We start from the raw sequence: 20,461 nt of genomic DNA, 5'->3' as shown, positions 1-20,461 counted from the left end.
CTGCTTTTTCAAGTTTCCTGAAAAACGTTCCAAAATACTAGAATAAGGCTATTTGTTTCCACTTTTGATTTTTACATATCTACAAAAACTGTCTTGAATGTGCCAAAATTGTTCACAGATGCAGAGATATGTTCATTCAGTTTTATGCAGAGCACAATGTTCTGTCCTTATTTAACAGTTTTAAACATCAGACTTTAAAGCACTGACATGTTAACAATAACATCCATTTTTACCATTGATTCTGCCTTTACACAAACTTAAAAGAGTTTCTAGAAAGATAATGTCATATACCTTTGTCTAGGCCAATTGTCAGTAACAGATCTATAAACTGGCATTGCAATAGTGATTTTGAAGGGGGAGAACAACCAAGTTTTATCCCTATTTTATTCTGTCGCTCTATTTTTGTTTAATAATAGCAAGCTGAATATTTTCTTATTGTTAGAATAACTAGAATAATATGCATTATTAGTTTGGCAGCTATTTGTACCGTTTTAATGTATACATGAGTGTGATACCAAATTATTATGTTACAAACTACTATCACAAAAGAATATTTTTTCAATTGAGTAATTTTAAAACTTGATCAAATGTTACTTCAAGTTGTAAATAGGAACAGCAACAGCCAGAAATCGGAAATGATCTTATTTATATCAGCAGTACACCCTTTCTATGCTAAAATATGATATTAAGCCTTGTAAAAGAGACCTTAGAATCAAGTTATGATTTCAGAGTCAAAAAATCACTTCCTAACAACTGCAATTTTGTCTCTAGCTTTTCTTAATGAAAAAGAAAGAGGATTTCATACCTTTCTAAATGTGAAATTAGTAAATTTGAATGTGATTATAAATGCTGTCTTGAAGATAAGACATAAGAACATGACGAAAATAATGTGTTAGTTGTGTAAATTAGCCACCTGAATTAATCTGACCAGCGAATTGTGGGAGGGAGGAATCTGTTAAGCTGACAGAGAAATGTGAAAATATGATCTGTGAAGTCAACCTTCTGTTTATTTGTATGTGGTTTGACAGAAAGGTCATGATTTCAAAATTGCCTGTAAGCGATAGATGCACTGGGGGACAGGAAATATTTGTGGTCCAGAACATAACTTGCAAAAACAGAGTTTCTGTGTTTGTGGCAAAGTTCATTCATTTGTGTGGACAATCATTTTTAATACTTACAGGGAATTCTGAAAACTAAATAAATCAATAATAGATTTTTTAAACCACAAAATAGAGAAAATGTACCTAAAAAAAAAATAACCTGTACTTTGAGCACATTTTCCCAAATACTCTTCATTAACAAAATTATTTTAAACATGAGTTGCTAAGGAAGCTGAGAGGTGATGAAAGGCCTACCAAGTAGATGAGCATTTTTCTTTCCCCTCTCATTATTGTGTCAACATGTTGCTATTGTTAGGGTATTTTAATTAATACAATTCACAGGAGCTCATCGACTAAAACGTTATTCCTTCCAATTTTCAACAGAAGTATAAAAAATGATGTTTCACTTTTGAAATAAGCTGGACTACTGTTTGACACTATTGTGCAAGTTTAGGAGAAATGCTTTTTTTAAATGATTTTTTTTTTCTTTTCTCTCCAGGTCATCAGTCTTTCATGGCTCCCTCTTGTAGTGTTTTGCATTGCCCTACTGCATGCACTTGTAGCAACAACATTGTGGATTGTCGTGGGAAAGGTCTTACTGAAATCCCAACAAATCTTCCAGAAACCATCACTGAAATGTGCGTTATCTGCCTTTTTAATTTTTTTTCCAATGAACTTGTAGAAAGAAACTTTTCCATGTGTTCATAGGAATGCTTATAAGTCAATGAATTATCTAGGTTGAGCATTTTCAAATATAAATTCAAAGGCAGGAGTATGAAGGTATGTGAAATATTCATGAAGACTTCTATATTCTCTTATGAGTTTATTTTGTATGTACTAACCACAGTCCATAGCTCTCCATGGAGAGCAAGAGACCTTGCCAGCACCTGCAGAAACTCAGAAACATGAGCATCTTTCTCCTGTCGGAGCATCTTTTTTTTTTTTTTTTTTTTTTTTCCCCTCTGGAGTAGGAGAGGCAGTGTTTTAGAAGGGAAGCTAGGAATTCAGTAGGGAATAGTAGGAATAATACCTGATGGAGCAGGACATATGAGCCACCCTGATAAGAAGGATAAAGAGTCAATATGTCATTATAGAATAGATAGATAGAAGTCAATTAATGGAGGAAGAAGAAGAGAAAAATTGGAAAAGGAAAAGCTTTTGAGCATCCTGGTAGATGCTATAAGACACTGCTGGGCAGGAGAAGTGATAAGAACAAAACGTATATGGGACATTCATGTATTTGCTATACCTGACAATCATTTTGAAAATTTGAAAAAAAATCTCCACAGTGATATTTTAAAAAGCAGGCTATACTCTTATGCTTTTGATGCAGTGTCATGACTTTCTGACTTCTGACCTGTGATTTTGAACTTTGCAGGATTGGAACTACTGTGTTTTCTTCTTGGCATCTAAATAATAATCATAAATTTTTCAGTTCATTATTATTGGTTTAAGACTGTGACCTGGATGACCCTACCTGATCACTGATTCTGACATTCCACTGTATAGTAGGGAGGCTTCTGCCTTTCACCTTTCTCAGAAGCGAACCCTCCACTTGAAAATGAAGGCACTACTGCAGGAACTCCATGCGGAGTGTCTGAGAAGATTGCACAGACTGTTTTCATTATTTAATGAGTGGAGTGCTGGTTTATTTTATTTGCAGGTGTACACCTGTGTGCATAGAGGAGGAAACAATTACCAGAAAGAAGGAGGGAGCCTTTCTCAAGTTTCTGCTGCCATGCAGCTAGCAAAGACTGCTGATTGCAGGCACTGGCAGCCCGACTCTGCCATCACCAGCTTCTAAGCCTGCACAGAGATTTACAGAATTTAAAGTAAATTCCACACTCATGCTGTTTATAAAAGTGCTAGATGAAAGACAGCAAAAGGAAAGCAAGGAAGGAAAAGCCTGGTCTGGGACTTTTCTCTCTCTTTTTCTGAAATGTTGTAGATTACCAAACCCTCAGAATTGAGACAGGAACTCAGTATCAGTGTACTCCTTACATCTTCAGGATGACGCTCTTTTCTTGAGGAAGTGTGACAGCTTCTTTTGTAGCTGATAACCATTTTTTGAGCTCTTTCTGCTCTTATTTCTGTCTCGCCGCACACCGCCTTAAGAACTTCTAAAAGTTGGAAAAGTACTTCATCCTGTCTTTCCCTGAAGTATTCACTGTACTTCCTACTTTAGGAATACTAGTGTGTTTTAAGTATAGACTGCCATGATTTTCAGCTATTTATTGGCCTGCAGAGTAAACACAAGTATTATATAAGAACTACGCCAGCATTTGGCTAAACACTTAACAGATTGCTAACCGTGGCTGAATATTTCCTGCTAGGCTAGGCAATGTTCAATTCCTAGCGAAATCTTTTCACATTCCAAGCTCTGTATTCCATAAAAATAAAAATATATGCATGTATGTGTGTGCATATGAATGTATATAGTATATGTAATAATATAGTATGAAGTATATGTATTCTATGTGTAAACTGTAGCTAGCCCATAAGTGCTGCTTTTAAAAATAAGCAAATCACAGTACTTTGCATAGTTAAATAACAGTCACACAGTAACTCCATATAAACAAACATTTGTTTGAAATCGGTGCAAGAAAGGTTAGGATATTATAAAGCCAAGTTTTCAGAACTACTTTAGATATAGAGCAGTGAATGTCTTGATGGCAAGAAAAGTATTGAAAAAGTAAGGAGAGAAATGTTTAGAAGAAAGAGACATGAAAGGCTCTGAAAGGGAGAAATAAGCTCAGTGGAAAAGTCAGAATAGAGGATTTTGTGAATATTTGATAAGAATGACATATCTTTGCTGCTTGATTGCCAACAGATTGAAGAGGAGGTGAGAATTTGGCAAATACGATTGTTTCAATTGTTGCGTGGGGAGAGTTTTATACTTACTCCACGAGTTGCTTTATTTTAGAAAATAATTAATGATGGCTCCTGTATTGTTATTAAAGGTGAAGAGTATATCTGCCATCTTAGCATCGAAAGAGAAAGAGAGAGAGAGAAAGAGAGAAAAGAGGTTGGAGAATGTAAAAGGAAAGTAAAAGACGGGTTTACCAATAATACTAGACCAAGCCTGGATCCAATCAATAGACCACCCTGGCCAGTGGCCGGATGAGTTGTCCCTGGTGAATGTTTTGGAAGCAGCAAGGAGGTGATATCTGAAGTAAAATACCAAGAAGACAAGTATTTGCCTTGCTTCCAACTTGTTAAGAGTTTCCTCCCTCCCCCAAAGGAAAGGTTTCAGAAAAAGGTTTTGCTTTGAAATGTCTGATCGGCTTTAGACCATTTTATGTTCGTAAACTTGATGTTACTTTAAGCTAATAAATTTATGGGTGGGTTCAAAAGATGTGATTCCAGTTTTAAATATAGTCTTTTTAAATTTCATTAATTTTCCTTTGTCTTTGTAGTGGGAGGGAAAATGCATTAAGGTTAGTAATTTATTCTGTCACCTTCTATTTTGCATTTGTCCCTTCTCTAAACTAAATATTCCAAGCCCGCTCAACATTTTTCAGTGCCAAAGTCTTCTGTTTCTTAATCAATCTCCTCCCTTGTCTCTGAATTCTGTTTTCTACATTTTTAATTTTTTCGACCTGGAATGACCAGAGTTGAATACAATATTCCAGATGACAGTGAACCATGAGTTTGTACAAAGGAATTTTGATTTTCTTTCATTTGCCTTACACACCCTAATTCTCACTTGCTTTCCTTAACTGCCAATATGCACTGCACCATGTTTTCCAATGAACTGTCCATGAAGAATCCAAGATTTTTTTTTAAGCTATTACTGTTTCTTCAAAAATGAGAAATTACTTACAGACGTAGTCCTACTATTCCATTCACATATATATTGTTTTACATTTCTTAATACTGAATCCAGTCCTATGCTATTTTTAAGCTCCTCCATGAAGAACTTTGATCACCTGTACAGCTGACATTCCTATATTAAGGTTGTCATCCAATAAAAAGGTTCAAAACTTTCATTCATGAAGGGGTGCTTAGCGACTTTTTTACAGCAGTTCTTAACACTTTGATTATATCAAAATGACTGTGTTCTGTAAAATTATCTGCTTTTCACTTACTCTTTATATGAAGCTGTTGTCTGTATGCCAAAATGGCAACTGTCAGTAATCATTTGAAGATATGGGACCATGCTGTCACAGCAGCATGAGAGCACTTAGGAGCTGCAGAATGTGAGACGGAAGGGTGTAATGAGCGTTGTATTTCCACCTCCATTATAGAGCTCCCACGCACATAGCTTCATTATCTCCCTCACCATTTAAGCACACACTTTGGCAAGAGCTCCCCCATTCTCAAGGAGAGACAGAAAGAGAGCTGAGCTGAATCCTTGTTGTTTTCTGAAGGAACTTAGTCTGAAGCAGACAAATTATTATTTACTTAGTGATTTTATGATATCACCATCACAAGATTCTAGTTCACGCCGTAGGAAAATTGGCATCGTACTTTTATTTTACATATACCAGATGTTCTTGACTTTTTTTTCAGTATTTTTTCATATATGTCAGATGACTTCTGGATTTTCAATTGAATGTTGTCATCTGGTTTTCTAACATACTTCATTGACAGGAACTTTTGAAATATTATTTTTTTAATTCTCTTAGTTTGTACAAGTTTCTCTGTTCTACAATTGTTAATATTTATCAGTGTGTTTTTTCAGAGTCCAGTGCTCAGTACTGTCAGTGTCTTCATGCCATACTGCAGCCAACTTGATGGTCCATTAACACCTCTGGAGGTGTTTTCCTATCTTTTGTCTCTTCTGCCTTGTATCTCCTGCGAATAGCCTTTTCCTTTGAGGCTCAGGTTAAAGAAAGTTCATACCTTCTTTATGGATTTGCTTAAAACTTGACAGCTAATTTTTGTGAGATTTTATTTTTCCACATTTACTTGTTCTGTGTGCAAAAGGATACTCTCTAACAGGAACAAAATCCTTATTTAGTTTTTGAAGGAGGTTCATAATCCAGTCATTTTATCTTCTGGTAAAGGTTGCCCTCAAGATACATGTTCCTGGGTTTTTGTTTTTTTTTTATTTTTCCATGTACTTCACCCATTTCTTCTGTGCTTTCTCTCAGTGGGAAGCCTGACATCTTTCAGCTCTTCAAGACCTTGTGAAATGTCCATTTCTTCCTCTTTGCCTGACACAGGCTTCCAGCAGATAAAGCATTGATGTGCTGCTGCACCAAAATACTTTGCATTCATTACCTTGTTGAGCCATCTGAAGCAATATTGCATAAAATCCAAGCAGCAAATAGTAATAATATTACTCTTCTTGATCCTTCTATTTTATTGTGCTTTAGGCTTGAACTGATAGACTTAATGTCGACCTATCTATGTTTTTTTCTCAGGATGTGACAAGCTAACCTGCTGTCTACAAAATGTGCTTAAAACCTTTATTTACTTAAGGCTTGAAACTGGCAATTTTGATTTCTATATAATTAGGATATCAGTGCTTTTTGGGGAAAGTAAAAGGAAATGGTTTTACAAATGGTTCCCAAAGTGGTTTAGGAACAAAGACACGTTTCACGTCAGTGATAGTAGAGGGAGAAGGATCGGTTGCTGACAGCTTGGTGTAGGTAGATTCTCTGGTGCTGGGGTTTGCTGCACTGCTCAAGGTGACTGCCCGATTGATACAGAGGTCAGGGGACTAAAAGAAGCTGATCTCATCAAGCTGAGTCAATTTTAGGGCAGTGTGTTGTCTTCCAAGTGCCTCTTGATGTATGCTGATGCCTTCAGTAATGGTACTGCTTATCTCCAAGTAGCTGTGAGTGCAAAATGGAAGGAGGTTAAAGTCTTTGGTGGCCCCTTCTTTTTCCCTTTTGGTATGATAAAGCTTAGAGCAAAATGAAGTATTCAAGATCTTAGTAAATGTAATTCTTATCTTTTACTGGCATAGTACAGTTGTATCTCTACCAGTTAGATCCTACTGCAAAATTAATCCTTCTCTGTTACTGCAAAGTTAATCCTTTATCATCTAAATAAACTCACAGATTCAAAAAAGAAGTCTCCCTAAGGTTTTCTTTTTAGAGTCAGTCCACTTAATGTGATGTTATTTGAGTAAAATTATTTCCCATTTCATATATATTAAAAAAAAAAAAAAAAAAGTAACCAGTTCAGCACAAATGTTCCCCCTAGTTTCAATTGAACTATTAATTCTGTGGAGGAAAAACAAATTAAATTACATCTTTCTGGTCTGTATGTAAAACTTTCGTACTATGAATGACCTGGGGGAAACAGTTTGAGAACTCTCGTTTTAAAAAATTTCTCAAATCTCCAATCTTAATATTTCTGTGTATCGTGTGAAATAATATATATTACTAAAGAAAATTATAGATTAGTATTCTCCAGGCTTTTGTTAAAATATTTTACTTAAGCCTTTTCTCTCTGACTTAAGCAAAATATAAGCAAAGAATAAATACTAGAAATGTCACAATGTGCATTGATTTTAATTTGTTAAGAGTTTAACTTCTGACATTTTCAGAAAATTTTAAAGGATAGCTTAGGTTCTAAACTATTTAACCCATTTGAAAAGGTAAAGCCTTTCTAATAGCTATCTTTAGTGTTTATTAATCTGTATGACAGCCTCCCTTGCACATTTCTTTTTGCATTAGTAATTTCTTGTTTTCTAAAAATCTTTCCAGTAATCTGTAGGAATAATTCTGATTTCCTTAGAATAGGGACGTTTTGGCCCTGCTTGAATAGAAATCCTTAGATTATGAGAACAGCAACCCAGAAGTGATTCGATCAAATTTACTGATACCTGCCTTCACAGTGTTATGAAGTGACAGGCTCTTATTTCAGAAAGAAGCCAAAAATCCATTAATGAGCTGGACTATCATATGAAAATGGTCTTCTTACATTCTGATTTTCTCCTGTGGCTTGAACTACCAAGCAAAGCAGTTCTAAAACCTCTGTCCTTACTGTAATGCTGCGAATAAAAGAAAAAAACCCATACATTTCCATTAAATGTTTGTGAGGTTGGTACTTTGATCAGAAAAGAATGACCTGATCTGACAGCCACAGCTTTGTGTAAATGATTATTTGAGCAACCAGATTAAGCAAAACTGATTTTTTTTTTTGTTTGTATGGAAACCTTTTAAGTAATTAAAGGAAGAGTTTAATTGATTTTATCTCTTCTGTAGTATACTTATATATTTAGTTTACTTACATATTACATATTTTTACAAGGAGGAAGGTTTGTTGGAGGAGAGGTTGACTGCTGAGTTTCCACTGTCAACTAAGCATTTTATATAATTTGTAAATTATATAATATTTTAGTATTTTACTCTTTATGAGGGGCAAGAGAGGCACACATAATACATGGAATGAAAAAGCATCCAGGACTCAGCAGTTTTAACAGTTCGCCTTCCTTACATAGTGTACTGAAATCATAGTTACTATCGCCTTCAAGACAAAGCTCTTTCTAATGGAGCTTTGTAATAAGTGAATAACAAAAATGTAAACTGTTCTAGTTATATTTGCCATGGCAGTCTCCTAATTTGTCCCATCCATCTTGCCTCATCTTTCCAGTTTTTCACGGAATTTTTCATATTTTCAATCTTTCATCTCATTCAGTGTCACATACTATGTTGTTTTTCTTTTTTCTTTTTTTTTTTTTTTTTTGCATATGTCTATCAGCTAAATTTTGTGTGTATTATGATCAACATTCAGTTACCTCATTTTGAGCCTTGTGATATTAAGCAGGATTGAAAATTCTTGAGATTGGTTCTTTTGGCCATATTCATATTATGTTAAGGGAGAAAGAAAATAAAAAAAAAGGAAAGGAAAGGAAAGGAGTGGGAAGGACTCTCAGTAACAAGGTCTGAGAGAGCTGAACTTGGCAAATACAGTTTAATAAAGTTAGGGTGAAGAGTGGCCCAATCACTCCATACACTGCGGAACTGCTTTTTGTAAATTCACAATCTTATGTGAGACTATGAGCTCTAGGTATGTATCTTTTCCAAGCTCAGTTTGGCATCTATACAGTTTTACCATTTCTGTTTTCTTCTAAAATTCATCCTTAACAAAAGCCCTATAGCAAAGCCTGAGCAATAAATGGTTATTGAGTAGAGCGACTCTTGCATTGAGATGCAAAAATGGATAGTAATATGCTTCTGAGAGTGACTCTTTATAGAGGAAAGTCACTTGGGAAATATTTAGGCTCATTTATTGAGGACTTTTCATGTCATCATATAACAGGAAAAGTAAAACATAGGGCAAGAGGTGGTTTTGTCTGTCTATTTTTGGCAACTAAAGTTGTGATTCAGCTATCTACCCTGATAGAAACAAGAGCAAATCTTGTCCGCTCACAGCTTGGAAGGAATGGGAGTGAACTCTGAATGAGGGGGATACAGTAAGTTAAGAGACATTATATCAATGAAGGCCATTATTTTCTAATGTTTACATTTATTTCAGCTTTCTATTTCAAGTAAAAACAATGTTTTTAGTAATCATCAGCAGAGTCTGTTAGCCTGCCCTATCCTACCTCTTAAAAAAATATGACAGAGGTCTTACATAGCCAGTGAAGTTCTGCAAATGTTTGATAAGTTAATTTCTATGCATAGTTACATACAAAAGTCATTTATTCTGTTTAATTGTGTATTTTGAAGATTTTTAGTAGATTGAATAATCCTGTATTGCCACATCTATGTATGCCAAAAACTTATATTAGGCTTCCCATGCTTCAGGGCTAAATAGATGAACCTATTTAGTATCTCACCATAAAATGTTTTTCAGTCTTTTAATTATAATTGTGGATCTCTTAAAAACTTGCATATTCATCATAATATTTCTTCAGTTTCTGACATCAGAACTTTGTACAATAACCACAATATATGCACTTGACAAGTGAGAGAAGTGATATCTGCTTGCCTTCCTATGGTTAAAGAATGAATAGCAAAGTATTCACATGCTTAGGAACTCCAAACTTTAGTCAGTAGGAAGCTAGAGAATCTACCTGAAATAAAACGTATTTCCAGCTATATGATTACTTCTCTTTTACATAACTTTTTTTTTTTTTTTCATAAAGCTTCTCTTCTTCTCTTCCCCAAAATTGGATCGAGTCAAAGTCCTAGATGTAGATGTCTAGCACTATGGTTTCAAGACTGATTTCTAGTAATGCATTGGACTTGATGTTCAATTTTTTTACAACTGGATTGGGGAAGCACTCCAATTTTCTGTGAAATTTACAGCTTTTCCTTCTGTTTTCATTAAAAGTTACAGCATTTTTATATCCAGAAGCTTATATCAAGTAAGATTACATCACTTTTAAACGTTTTAAAAATGTATTGGTTATATGCTTTTCCCTTCCCTAAGTATTTGCTTCAAAGAATTCACAGGAATAGCATTTCACTTACAGAGGAGGACCAGAACATTTTTGCTCAAATAAAATGAAAATATCTGGTTCATAAAGCTGATGTGAACCTGCAGATTTAGTACCAATATACACGGAGCCGTTCCTTGTTCTACCACACCTAACTTGCAAGGCATTTATGTTTCAGGCAGTTCTTGTGTCACTTGCTCGTATCTCCTTACTTCCTCTACCTGGGTCTGCCATCTCCCTTGTCTCCCTCACCGAACTCTGACTTTGCAAGCATTGGTACCATGCTGCCAATGATACCTTGTCCATCCATTGTCCAAGAGAGTGTGAGGAGCCAGGACAAACAATGCTGGGCTGCTCAGGACTGCCCTGACACCCAGCTGAGCTTGTTCATGCAATGTAGAGGGAATTTCATAAGTCTTTGCATACGTGTAAATGTAATACCACATCATAATTTTACTGGAAAGGGCTTATGGTTGGGCATTGTCTATCAAAAGCATCCGTGGAATCAGTATGGAATCAATCTGTGAATCCGGTCCTTTCTAAGTACTTTTCAACTGTCAAGCAGTCATTGCCTTTCAGTAAATGCAATATTTTTACTCAATGCAATATGAAAAAGCATATTGCTCATTTAGCAGAAATGTAGAACTTTCATAAAATCTTTATATCTCAAGTTATGCACAGAATAATTAAATGTGAACAAGTATCACCTATTAGGTAATATATTGAATAAATGCGAAACACACTTTTGGCATAGGAATTTGCTGACATATATGACTTCTTCACCTTAGAATGTTTAACTTGCCAACCCAGATTTCACTGAATTACGGTTACCTTTCACGCAGCAACTGTGATTGTTTTCTACGCAAAACTTAGAATATATTTCATTTGACTAGTGCAAAAATAGCTGGGTTTGCTAGTTGGTTTTGCTAGCTGGTTTTGCTAGAACTGAGGCTCTGGTAGGTTACTCTGCCTTGAAGACAGGTGTCTAAAGGAACTGCTTTATGGTCCTTGGGCAACTTTTTTTTGGTCGAAAATTGAGGAATAACCCCAGTGATAGTTTCCAGAAACACTGTGGGTAAATAGAGGCAGAATGATTCCTGTTCCACCATGGAGTATTGTGCATGTTTCTGATGGGCTGTTGAAGTGGGGAAGGTGTCTTCATGGACCTCTCTGTACTCCGTCAAACGAAAGAGAATAACTCAGAGTACAGAGAAGTATGTAGAAGTGTGGAGTAAGTGAATATATTATACAGTGTGAAAGGAAGCTGGAGAAGGCCCATTTAGCTCTTCCAGAAAAAAAAGTCACAGTTCTGACAGCTGTGGCCTACTCCAGAGATATTGTTACTCTTGAGTTTTAATTAAAAAGGAATAATTTACTGAAAAAGAAACTATAGATAATCCATCTATAATATATAGATATTCATCTATAAGTGCTCTCACTATTTTGTGTTTCACGTTCAATGAGCAAAGTGCTGTCTTCATTATGCAGTGTCACTAAAAGCATGGTCATATAAGTGGCTGGCAAGCATTTGTGAAGAGTGTTTTCAGTTAAAACAATTCATTTACATTTTTGTGATAAATGTATGGTATATGTTCATGTAGCCTTAGCAGATCTTAAGGACTCCTGCCTGACTCTTGAAAAACAATGAGATTCCTGAGCTTGTGTTTGTGTTCAGTGGAAAAAGTTCAGCAGCCTCAAGCCAAAAGTATAGTGGTTTTGCATCCATTTTTTGTAAAGTTGATACATCCTGATGAGTCCCAGTAGCTTTTGTTAGCTCATATAAGCTAATTAAAGAGACTTTAACTTAATTTCAGGTAACTTAGGCTAATTGCAGTGAAAGCATACCCCAACAGTTGCCATAGTACTAAGCATCAGATTCTTTAAGTGCCCCATTTTGCCTACAACTTGAATCTGCAAAGATGAAGGAATATTAAGTCTTTCATCATTAATATTGCTGTAGAGGTCAGAGCATGAGCTGATCTTTTCTGTATAAAAAATTAAACAAATGCAGATTTGGGACTTGCTTTTGAGTAAATGCAATGAATTGTTCAGTAGTTTTGGAACGACAATTCTTGCTGTTTTTTTTTAATGGAATGCAAGCTAAAGAGACTTCTATCATTTGCAGCCAATCCCTAGAGGAAATGCATGAATCAATTAGCATGATTGTTAACAGTTTGGCAAGCTATAGGGCAGCATTAACAGTGATTTTTTTTTTTTTTTTATATATATATATATATATATGCAAATATTTAGCAAGCTGTCAAACAGATTTATTAATACATGAAATCAGAGCTGGGAATTCTAAAGCACAAGTAATGTAGCAGTTCAAGATTCATATTTTGTAGTGTTAGACATGGATTACAGAACAGATTTCTACAGATCATTCTTGCAGCTGAAGTTAAAAGAGAAATTCAGTAGACAGAAATGCTTTGGAGGTGCTGCTGCTGAGAAAGAGAAAACAGGAACTTTGTAATAGCCTTGAGGATCCTTGTAGCAAAAGGAGACCATTACCTTACTCTAAAAACAAACAAGCAAACCAAAAAAAAAAAAAAAAACCAACCCAAATGGCATATGTTATATACGATGAGTGATGTGTTGCCTTTGTATTGCAGTTCTTCAGATTCAGGAGCTGCACTGAAACCCATCACTAAAATCTATTTTCTGTTTTCTGACAGCTGTTTTTGCCATTTACTTTAAAAGCAGATGGGGAAAATGCAAAGAAGAGCTGTCAATTTTATTACCATGTATAATCAGCATCTGTGCAATAGATCAGACTCATTGCACATCTTAAGCTCTTTTCTGTAGTAAAAAATCTTCTGGGGGTTCTTGAGAAGCTTCGTACAGACTTTTCTGTAAAAGAGAAGATGTTGAAATTAGGAATTTAGATCAATTAAATGCTGAAACCGCTAACTTGACCAAATTAGCTTAATCAAGATGTTATATCCAGGCTTTTTGAAAATAAAATGCATAGTTAATTAACTGTTTGATATTTAAAATCACAGTTTCTTAAGGAATATGATTCATTTTATCTTTACTAAATACCATCTTTGATCTGCTGCTGACCCCCTAGCAATCCTGCCTAATACCTTTGGGGGTGTCTGTGCCATGTAAAATCTGTACCTTTCTCTACCAAGCGAGCTTAGTGCATTGTGCAACATCTGCATGGTGCAAAATAAGAATGCTTCTGCAGAGGATTGGGTCTTCCTCATTCCTGTCTTACCCTCTTTTTTTTTTGGTGCAGAAGTCTTTTTCATCGAAATGACTTTTTACAAGGAGAAAATAAGCTAGTTGAGAAGTGTCAGTATAGATAAGCATGTAGGGTCTCTCTGTAAGTGCGGAAGCAATAATCAGTAAGTGTGTGCTACAGGCTTAGAGTAGAGCGTGGTATCATCCTGGAAAGCGTCAAGTGATTTACATGTCACTGGGCTCTCCAGGCGACGGGTACGAAGTCTCCAGCTTCCCACCACTGGGAACCCAATTTGATCCAGTTAGAAATCAGAGCTGCGCCACTTTGCTCAGAGAGCCCGTATGTTGAGGTATCTGCAGTCGTGAGTGGCTAAGAACTGTAGAAAAAGAAATATATACAGTACACTTCCTAGATAGGAGAAGTTAGGGAATAGTCTTCAAAAAGGTTACAGAGATTTCAACCAGTTTGGCAATGTTAGAAGAGAAATAGGTATGGATGTGGGACAACTTTGAAGTGAAATGCTGAAAGGAACAGGAGACTTAATACTTTTAAGAGCATTAATTAGTGTTTGTGTGGTGGTGGGCAGAGTGCTTCTTGTATGATCAGGCAGCACAAGCTTTGATGAAGCATGTACTTAACTGTCTTCCTGCATTATCCTATCTTATTAAATATGCTACTAAAATTGACTGTGGCTTTTGAGAAAGAAACCATGAAGGCCTGTTTATGATACACAGATGATCATTTATTTAAAAAAAAAAAAAAAAAGACTTCTTGGATGATTTTGAAAGGAGATGTTAGGGGAGATGAGATGTTATGCACAAAATTTAATAAAAGTTCCCTGAAAAAATATTGATATTAACTTGCTGCTCTGTAATATAATGGCACTTCTGGCCATGTCATTGTGAGCATATTATAGCTGATCTTTTTCAGCCACAGATAACTACAACCTGCCTTATTCCAAAATTTAAAATGTTTCATTAAATATAAGGAGAGTTTTTAATTACTATGAATTTTATCAGAAGAATACAAATTTCTTGTAAATATTACTCTATCTTTGCTTTGTGACCGGGGAATGTATCTAATTAGATTTTTCATGGACGGGTGAATGCAAATTTGCACTCTGAGAAATTTAGCTGATTCTAGGAAGATAAAGCAGAAGATTAGAGAATTACAAAGCCTGCAGACATGAATTTGATTTACTTTCTTTACTGACAGAATAGGATATAGAAGATTTTTCTTCCATATTTATTTAATCTCATTTCTCCTTTCTTATACTAATTTAATTTTCTAATATGTGATGTGCTTTAGTGCGTACACTTTGGCATAAGTTAATAGAAGACATACTTAATAAACCTATGAGAAATCCTGTATCTGAAAGAGCTTTTAAATTTATCCCAGTACTACACACTCTACCTATGAGACTGTAAATTTTTCAATAAAAGGAAATGTTAGGTAAAGTTGACATGGAGTTCGTTTTTATACATCTATTAGTGAACTTGTAGTTAATTATTTAGAAAATTACCTTTCAGAAATATAGTGTAGGTCTTTTTCTTCTTTCTTTTTTCAGGTTTTGAACCTGTAGAATATATACATGAATTGAACAGGAATAAATAAATTAAATCCATTATTCCACCTTCTCATAAGAAATTTTATATATACACACATATATATATCTATAACCCGCCAGTTGCTTTAGCTTACAGAATTAATACATTTGTTAATTTGTTAAGAGTAAACTGGAAAATATTTTTAGTTTAAGTGTCTTGCTGTGTCATTAGACCTCGTGCTTCTCAAGTTGCATGCCAGATCATGTCTAATTATCTGAGGCCGTTAGATGCTTATGGTGAAGCAAATTGGAGCCCTCCAGCACAAGCTCAGGGATCTCAACATCATGAGCTGAAAAAAGGCATCTATAAGTGAGGCTTGTGACAGACTCACACGGGACCCTTGCCACTGCAATATCTGCCTTTGCCATATTCTCATACCCATTTTTCCCCCCTATATATATCTTTCCAGGAGTGCAAGTCTTCCTCTGTAATGTTGCCTAATCCTTTCCTGTCCCCTTTCCTCCCCTTTCTGGCAGTCCTTTGCACATGTTTCCCTGTGCAAGGGATTTTTTGGCTGGTTTTCAAAGCTACACACCTGATGAATGTCTGGTCCAGCTATCCCTGGTGGTCAGGCAGTTGGTTGCTGCCAAAGAGCATGTGTAATAGGAATGGATGGGTAGCTGCCGTTCCCTTACTGGCTGGGCCCTTTTTATTTCCTACCTCCCCCTGCCTTGCTATTTGGGTAGAAAGTTAGTATTTTTTTTAGCTTTTACCCTCTCTTTGACCCAACTAGTTGATTAGAAGATTAAGGAAATGCATGCATAGTCTTTGTTTTCTGATGAAGCTTATCGAGTTTCTCCTACAAGTGGAGTACAAGAGCCAAAAATGTTTGATTTGGGTGTAAATGGTTGACCTTTAACTTTTTAAGTTTTTACCTATTCAGATGTTTGCTTTCTGAACCTACACAAATGTACCAAAGAAGAGTAGCCTTGTCCCTCTATAGCCTAGTCACTGCTCTCGATCCTGGGCAAAATGCGTTTCGTTAGTTCAAAAGGCTCAGACAGAGGGAACAAAGCACGCGAAAGAATGTGCAGTTTATGGAAAAAGTTAACAGTTTTGTGCCATGGGAGTCCTCACAGTGTTTAAAATATACCTGAAAGCTGGAGCAAGGTGACGATATTTTCCTAGTTAAGGACACATTTTAAATATGAACTCTGTCTGAAACAGCTGTGCTGAAGTGAGATTCTCTGTGTGTCGGGAAGGTGTTTTTTTGAGGATTTTTTTTCTTTTCTTGGCTCATTTTTAAGCCAGTCAAGAATAAATTTTACAAAGGCAGAGCATGGACCGTCTTAAGATATTTTGAATATTGACTGTATGAATAACCTAACTTGAACAAAACAAAGGCAGCAGAAGGTCTTTAGCCAAGTTATAGCTATAACATAATATATAGAATCTTTAAAGAATCTTTACTAAAAGAAGTATTTATTGTTGGATTATTTTTTGGAAAATTTTAGCCAGAATTAATACATAATTTATTAGCTGTAACACCTGCACACACAGGGTTAACAGAGTGAAGGTGAAAGGAAGAAAACTAGAATGATATTGCTGCATCTACACTTTCTGACTAAAATTCTGAGTGGGTGTCTCTGTAATTTCTAATAGAGCAATAAATTCTAGAGAATTTCCATTGGCTGCATGAAAAAGACTTTTAGCATTGTCATATGCACAGATCAGAGTAAGAATTGATACTTGCATATAAAAGAGAAAAAAAAAGAAATTAAGAGCTTGCTAGCTAAGCATAGTACATATATTTGAATAATATCTTGTTTTTCTGTTATTTATATTAAATAGTTTCTGTTATGTTTATGTAATAGGATATTCTACACCGTCAGAACTGCTGTTATACTATCTGCTGTATTGTATTCATTATTGATTTTTATTAATTATTTATTATATTGATTATTATTAAATATATTCATTATCGAATCTCTTTTGACTTGTTGGCAAATGGGCCATAATTCTATATCATCTACACTTGCACGTAGATTTCCCATATGCAAAGCTCTGAAACTTTTAAAAATTCTTGGAAAATTATTTCTCAGGTAAGTTTACACTTTGCAATGTGGCAAGTTTCAGTCACGTACACTATACAAATAAAGCAATTATGACCATTAACATAGCCTAAATTTGTAGATAAAGGATTTGCTTAAAGAAGCTAGAAGTCTTATTGTGCAACAAGACATTTGCCTTGCTGAAGTAGCAACATATGTTTTTTGTCTATAGGAACATTCCTCTCTGCTTTCTTATGGTTTACATATTTGAATGATTAACTCACAGAAGACCTTAAAATTTCTAAATAAAACTTACTGTAAAGATCGCTGTATATGAATCATAAATTGGGAGTAAACACGAATTCAAATTTATTTTTAATGACACTTCTAACTCAAGAATTTTAATTGCAGAAATTCTATGTGTTCTGAAAATATTTTTTCTTTATATACAAAAGGAGATAGTGCTTTATAACATAAATAACAATCTACAGGTAAAATCTACAGATTATGTTCCCATAATCAGACTGATATTTTAATGAAAACTAGAATGAAATGGCTTTGTATCTCAAGACAAAATTATACTAAAATAGAAAGTAAAAATAGTTTTTTTGTTTGTTTGTTAAAGATTGACTTTTCTGGTGTATTCTCTAGGCTACTCTTTGGCTTTTTTATTTTTAATGCTACTGTTATTTTTCTGCAGACGGTTAGAACAAAATTCAATCAAGGTCATACCTCCTGGAGCTTTCTCACCATATAAAAAGCTTCGAAGAATGTAAGTACACAAAAGTTGCATTTAAATTGAAAAAAATCCCTATATTAAGCAAAATAAGGTAATACAAAGTAACTTCCATCAATGTATGAGTACTTAAGAAAGTTTGATTGCTGGAAGATTAACTAATATGTAAATTCTTAAGACACTATTTTTTTCAAATTAGTCATTATGGTTTGTTATCATAAAGCAATATATGACTACAATGAACTTCAAAGAGGCAATTAATGTGGATGTGGTACTGTCATTTTACCATATCTTTGAGCCTCCATATTCCTGTGACCTCAGCAAACAAATAATTCCTTATAAAGCATATTTCAACAATAAGTATAATAATATACTTTAACAAAAGTAAATATTTCAGGCAATTTTTCAAGAATATTCAGTTCATATTTAACTATGAATTTTATTTCAGTGTTTCTCTTTCCCCTCCATGTCTAGTTGTAACTACGTATTATTTTCATAGTTTTTACTTTGAAATAGCTTGAAATAATTGAATGAAATTGCATTTTTTTTTTAGTGACCTGAGCAATAACCAGATCTCTGAAGCAGCTCCAGATGCTTTCCAGGGTTTACGTTCACTCAACTCCCTGTACGTATCAGTCTGCTATATGAAAACAGAGCAAACTTTTGCATATTCTTTTATTATATTCAAATGATGTTGAATTTGGGGGTCTCTACAAAATTTTATTTGATTTCATTTTGAAAGCTATAAAAGTAGTTTCAGGAAGTCACAATGATAAGTAAATATTGTATCCCAGCTGTACCCTAAAAATAAATGTCTTCTTGCAAGCATATTCATAGAAAATAGCTGAACAAAACCAACTCCCTAGCGAATTATTTTTATAAAAGAGTAGCCCATTTATTATGTCCCTTGGTAAGGCTATAAACAGTGTGGTACTGACTCTACACTGAGCTTTTTGCGCCACACCTCCATGGAAAATCGGGGGGTCTTGCTACTGGACAGAACAACCACAATGCTGCAAATAGCAAGTTGTTTTTCTTAAAATCATTCAGTAATAGGGAATTTTCTTTCTTTCTTACACTCAAAATCTCAAAGTGTACGCCTTTCAAAATAGTAGCTTTGTTTGCTTTATTATTTTCTGTTATAGTGTCCTCTATGGCAATAAAATTACAGAACTTCCAAAGGGCCTCTTTGAAGGACTTTTCTCCTTGCAGTTGCTGTGAGTATTTTTTATTCTATTGTAGAATAACTGGGAAAGGGAAACTTGATGAAAGATATATAGCTGGAGAAGAACTGGCAGGAAATCCTGTAGACAAGATCAGAATATAATTAAAAGTGTGTGTAAGAATACAATTAAAAGTGTGTGTAAGTGTGTGTTTGTTATAGCCAAAAGAGTCAAGATTGCTGTAGGCCAGCCATTTGTCCACAAATTTGATCATATCTCTATTCACATCTCAGCCTAAAATGAGTAAAAAGAAAACATTATCTTACAAATGTTTTATAAAATTGTGAGATACAGCACATTTCTTTTCTGTAAGCACTAAGTAGCATATATTAAGTGCTGTGGGAACCGTGGCAGAAATATCTGGATGTGTTATACAGAGGAAATATGTAGTGGGAATGCTATGTCATTGTATTTTTAAGTTGCAACCTATATAAGATCAAGAATTGCAGTACAGTTTCACTTATGACTTTAATATTTTCTGAGACTGTTCTGCATGTAATGCTTAGACTCACTTGGCTCTTAAGTCCAGCTGCACTTTCTTCTGATAGGTCTGGAATTCCCATGTGTAGTCTTATAAACCATTTCTATTTGATTTTCATACTCAGAGTAAAGAGGAATGTCGTGGACATAGACATGTTTATCAAATGTTGTAAAAAATTTAGCAGAAAAGGCTGTGCAGTAGTTATACTATATAGGCCATAAAACATTGGTGGCATTTTTGGAAGAAATTGTCCCAGAATCATTGACTTGTTATTTAAAGACTGTGAATTCTGTAAATAACTTCTGCCCACACACTTAGAAGCATTTGATGTCCAGATTTTATAGCAGAGCGATTGTCAAAATGTCTTTTATTAACAACTCATTGAAAAATCTGGTAAAATTGTTTTAATAAAAGAAAAATGTAAGTTCTAGCACCACCTAGAGGATTATATTTGTTTTCTTTTTGCCGTGGACTAGCACCGTAGCTGTGCAGGAAGGAAGTGGTATGCTTTCCTGTATTCTTTTAGAGAGAATTTAGTTACAATAGCATCTTTCTAAAAAAACAAAAATCCAAGAGACTTCTTCAAACTTCTCTTTTTTCCTTTGTTAAAAAAAAACCCACAATATATTTTGGTCTATTTTGCCAGGATAATATTTTTCAATATCTTAAAATGATCTACTTCAGCTCGCATTTCAAACTATGTTGAATCTATTTTGAAACTATATCAAAGCATTATTTTTCAAATGCACAATTGTATCTGACTGAAACTGGGGGGAAAAAATCAATATATTTG

General features: G+C 34.7%; 1 protein-coding gene across 2 annotated transcripts in view; it reads left to right on the top strand.

Annotated features, from left to right (window-relative positions):
- Positions 1 to 20,461, top strand: part of SLIT2 (slit guidance ligand 2) — a 236,730-nt gene that overhangs the window by 154,871 nt on the left and 61,398 nt on the right. For both annotated transcript variants that reach the window (XM_026052373.1, XM_026052374.1), the window contains exons 9-12: positions 1,600 to 1,738; positions 17,929 to 18,000; positions 18,518 to 18,589; positions 19,110 to 19,181. In XM_026052373.1, coding sequence (XP_025908158.1) covers positions 1,600 to 1,738; positions 17,929 to 18,000; positions 18,518 to 18,589; positions 19,110 to 19,181 — 355 coding nt within the window. The remainder of the gene's footprint in view (positions 1 to 1,599; positions 1,739 to 17,928; positions 18,001 to 18,517; positions 18,590 to 19,109; positions 19,182 to 20,461) is intronic.

Source organism: Nothoprocta perdicaria, unplaced genomic scaffold (assembly GCF_003342845.1).
Source record: "Nothoprocta perdicaria isolate Ctin4 unplaced genomic scaffold, notPer1 scaffold_88, whole genome shotgun sequence".
NCBI classification, from domain to species: Eukaryota; Metazoa; Chordata; class Aves; order Tinamiformes; family Tinamidae; genus Nothoprocta; species Nothoprocta perdicaria.
Note: the sequence above shows the minus strand (reverse complement) of the source record. Positions and strands in the feature narration are given on the sequence as shown.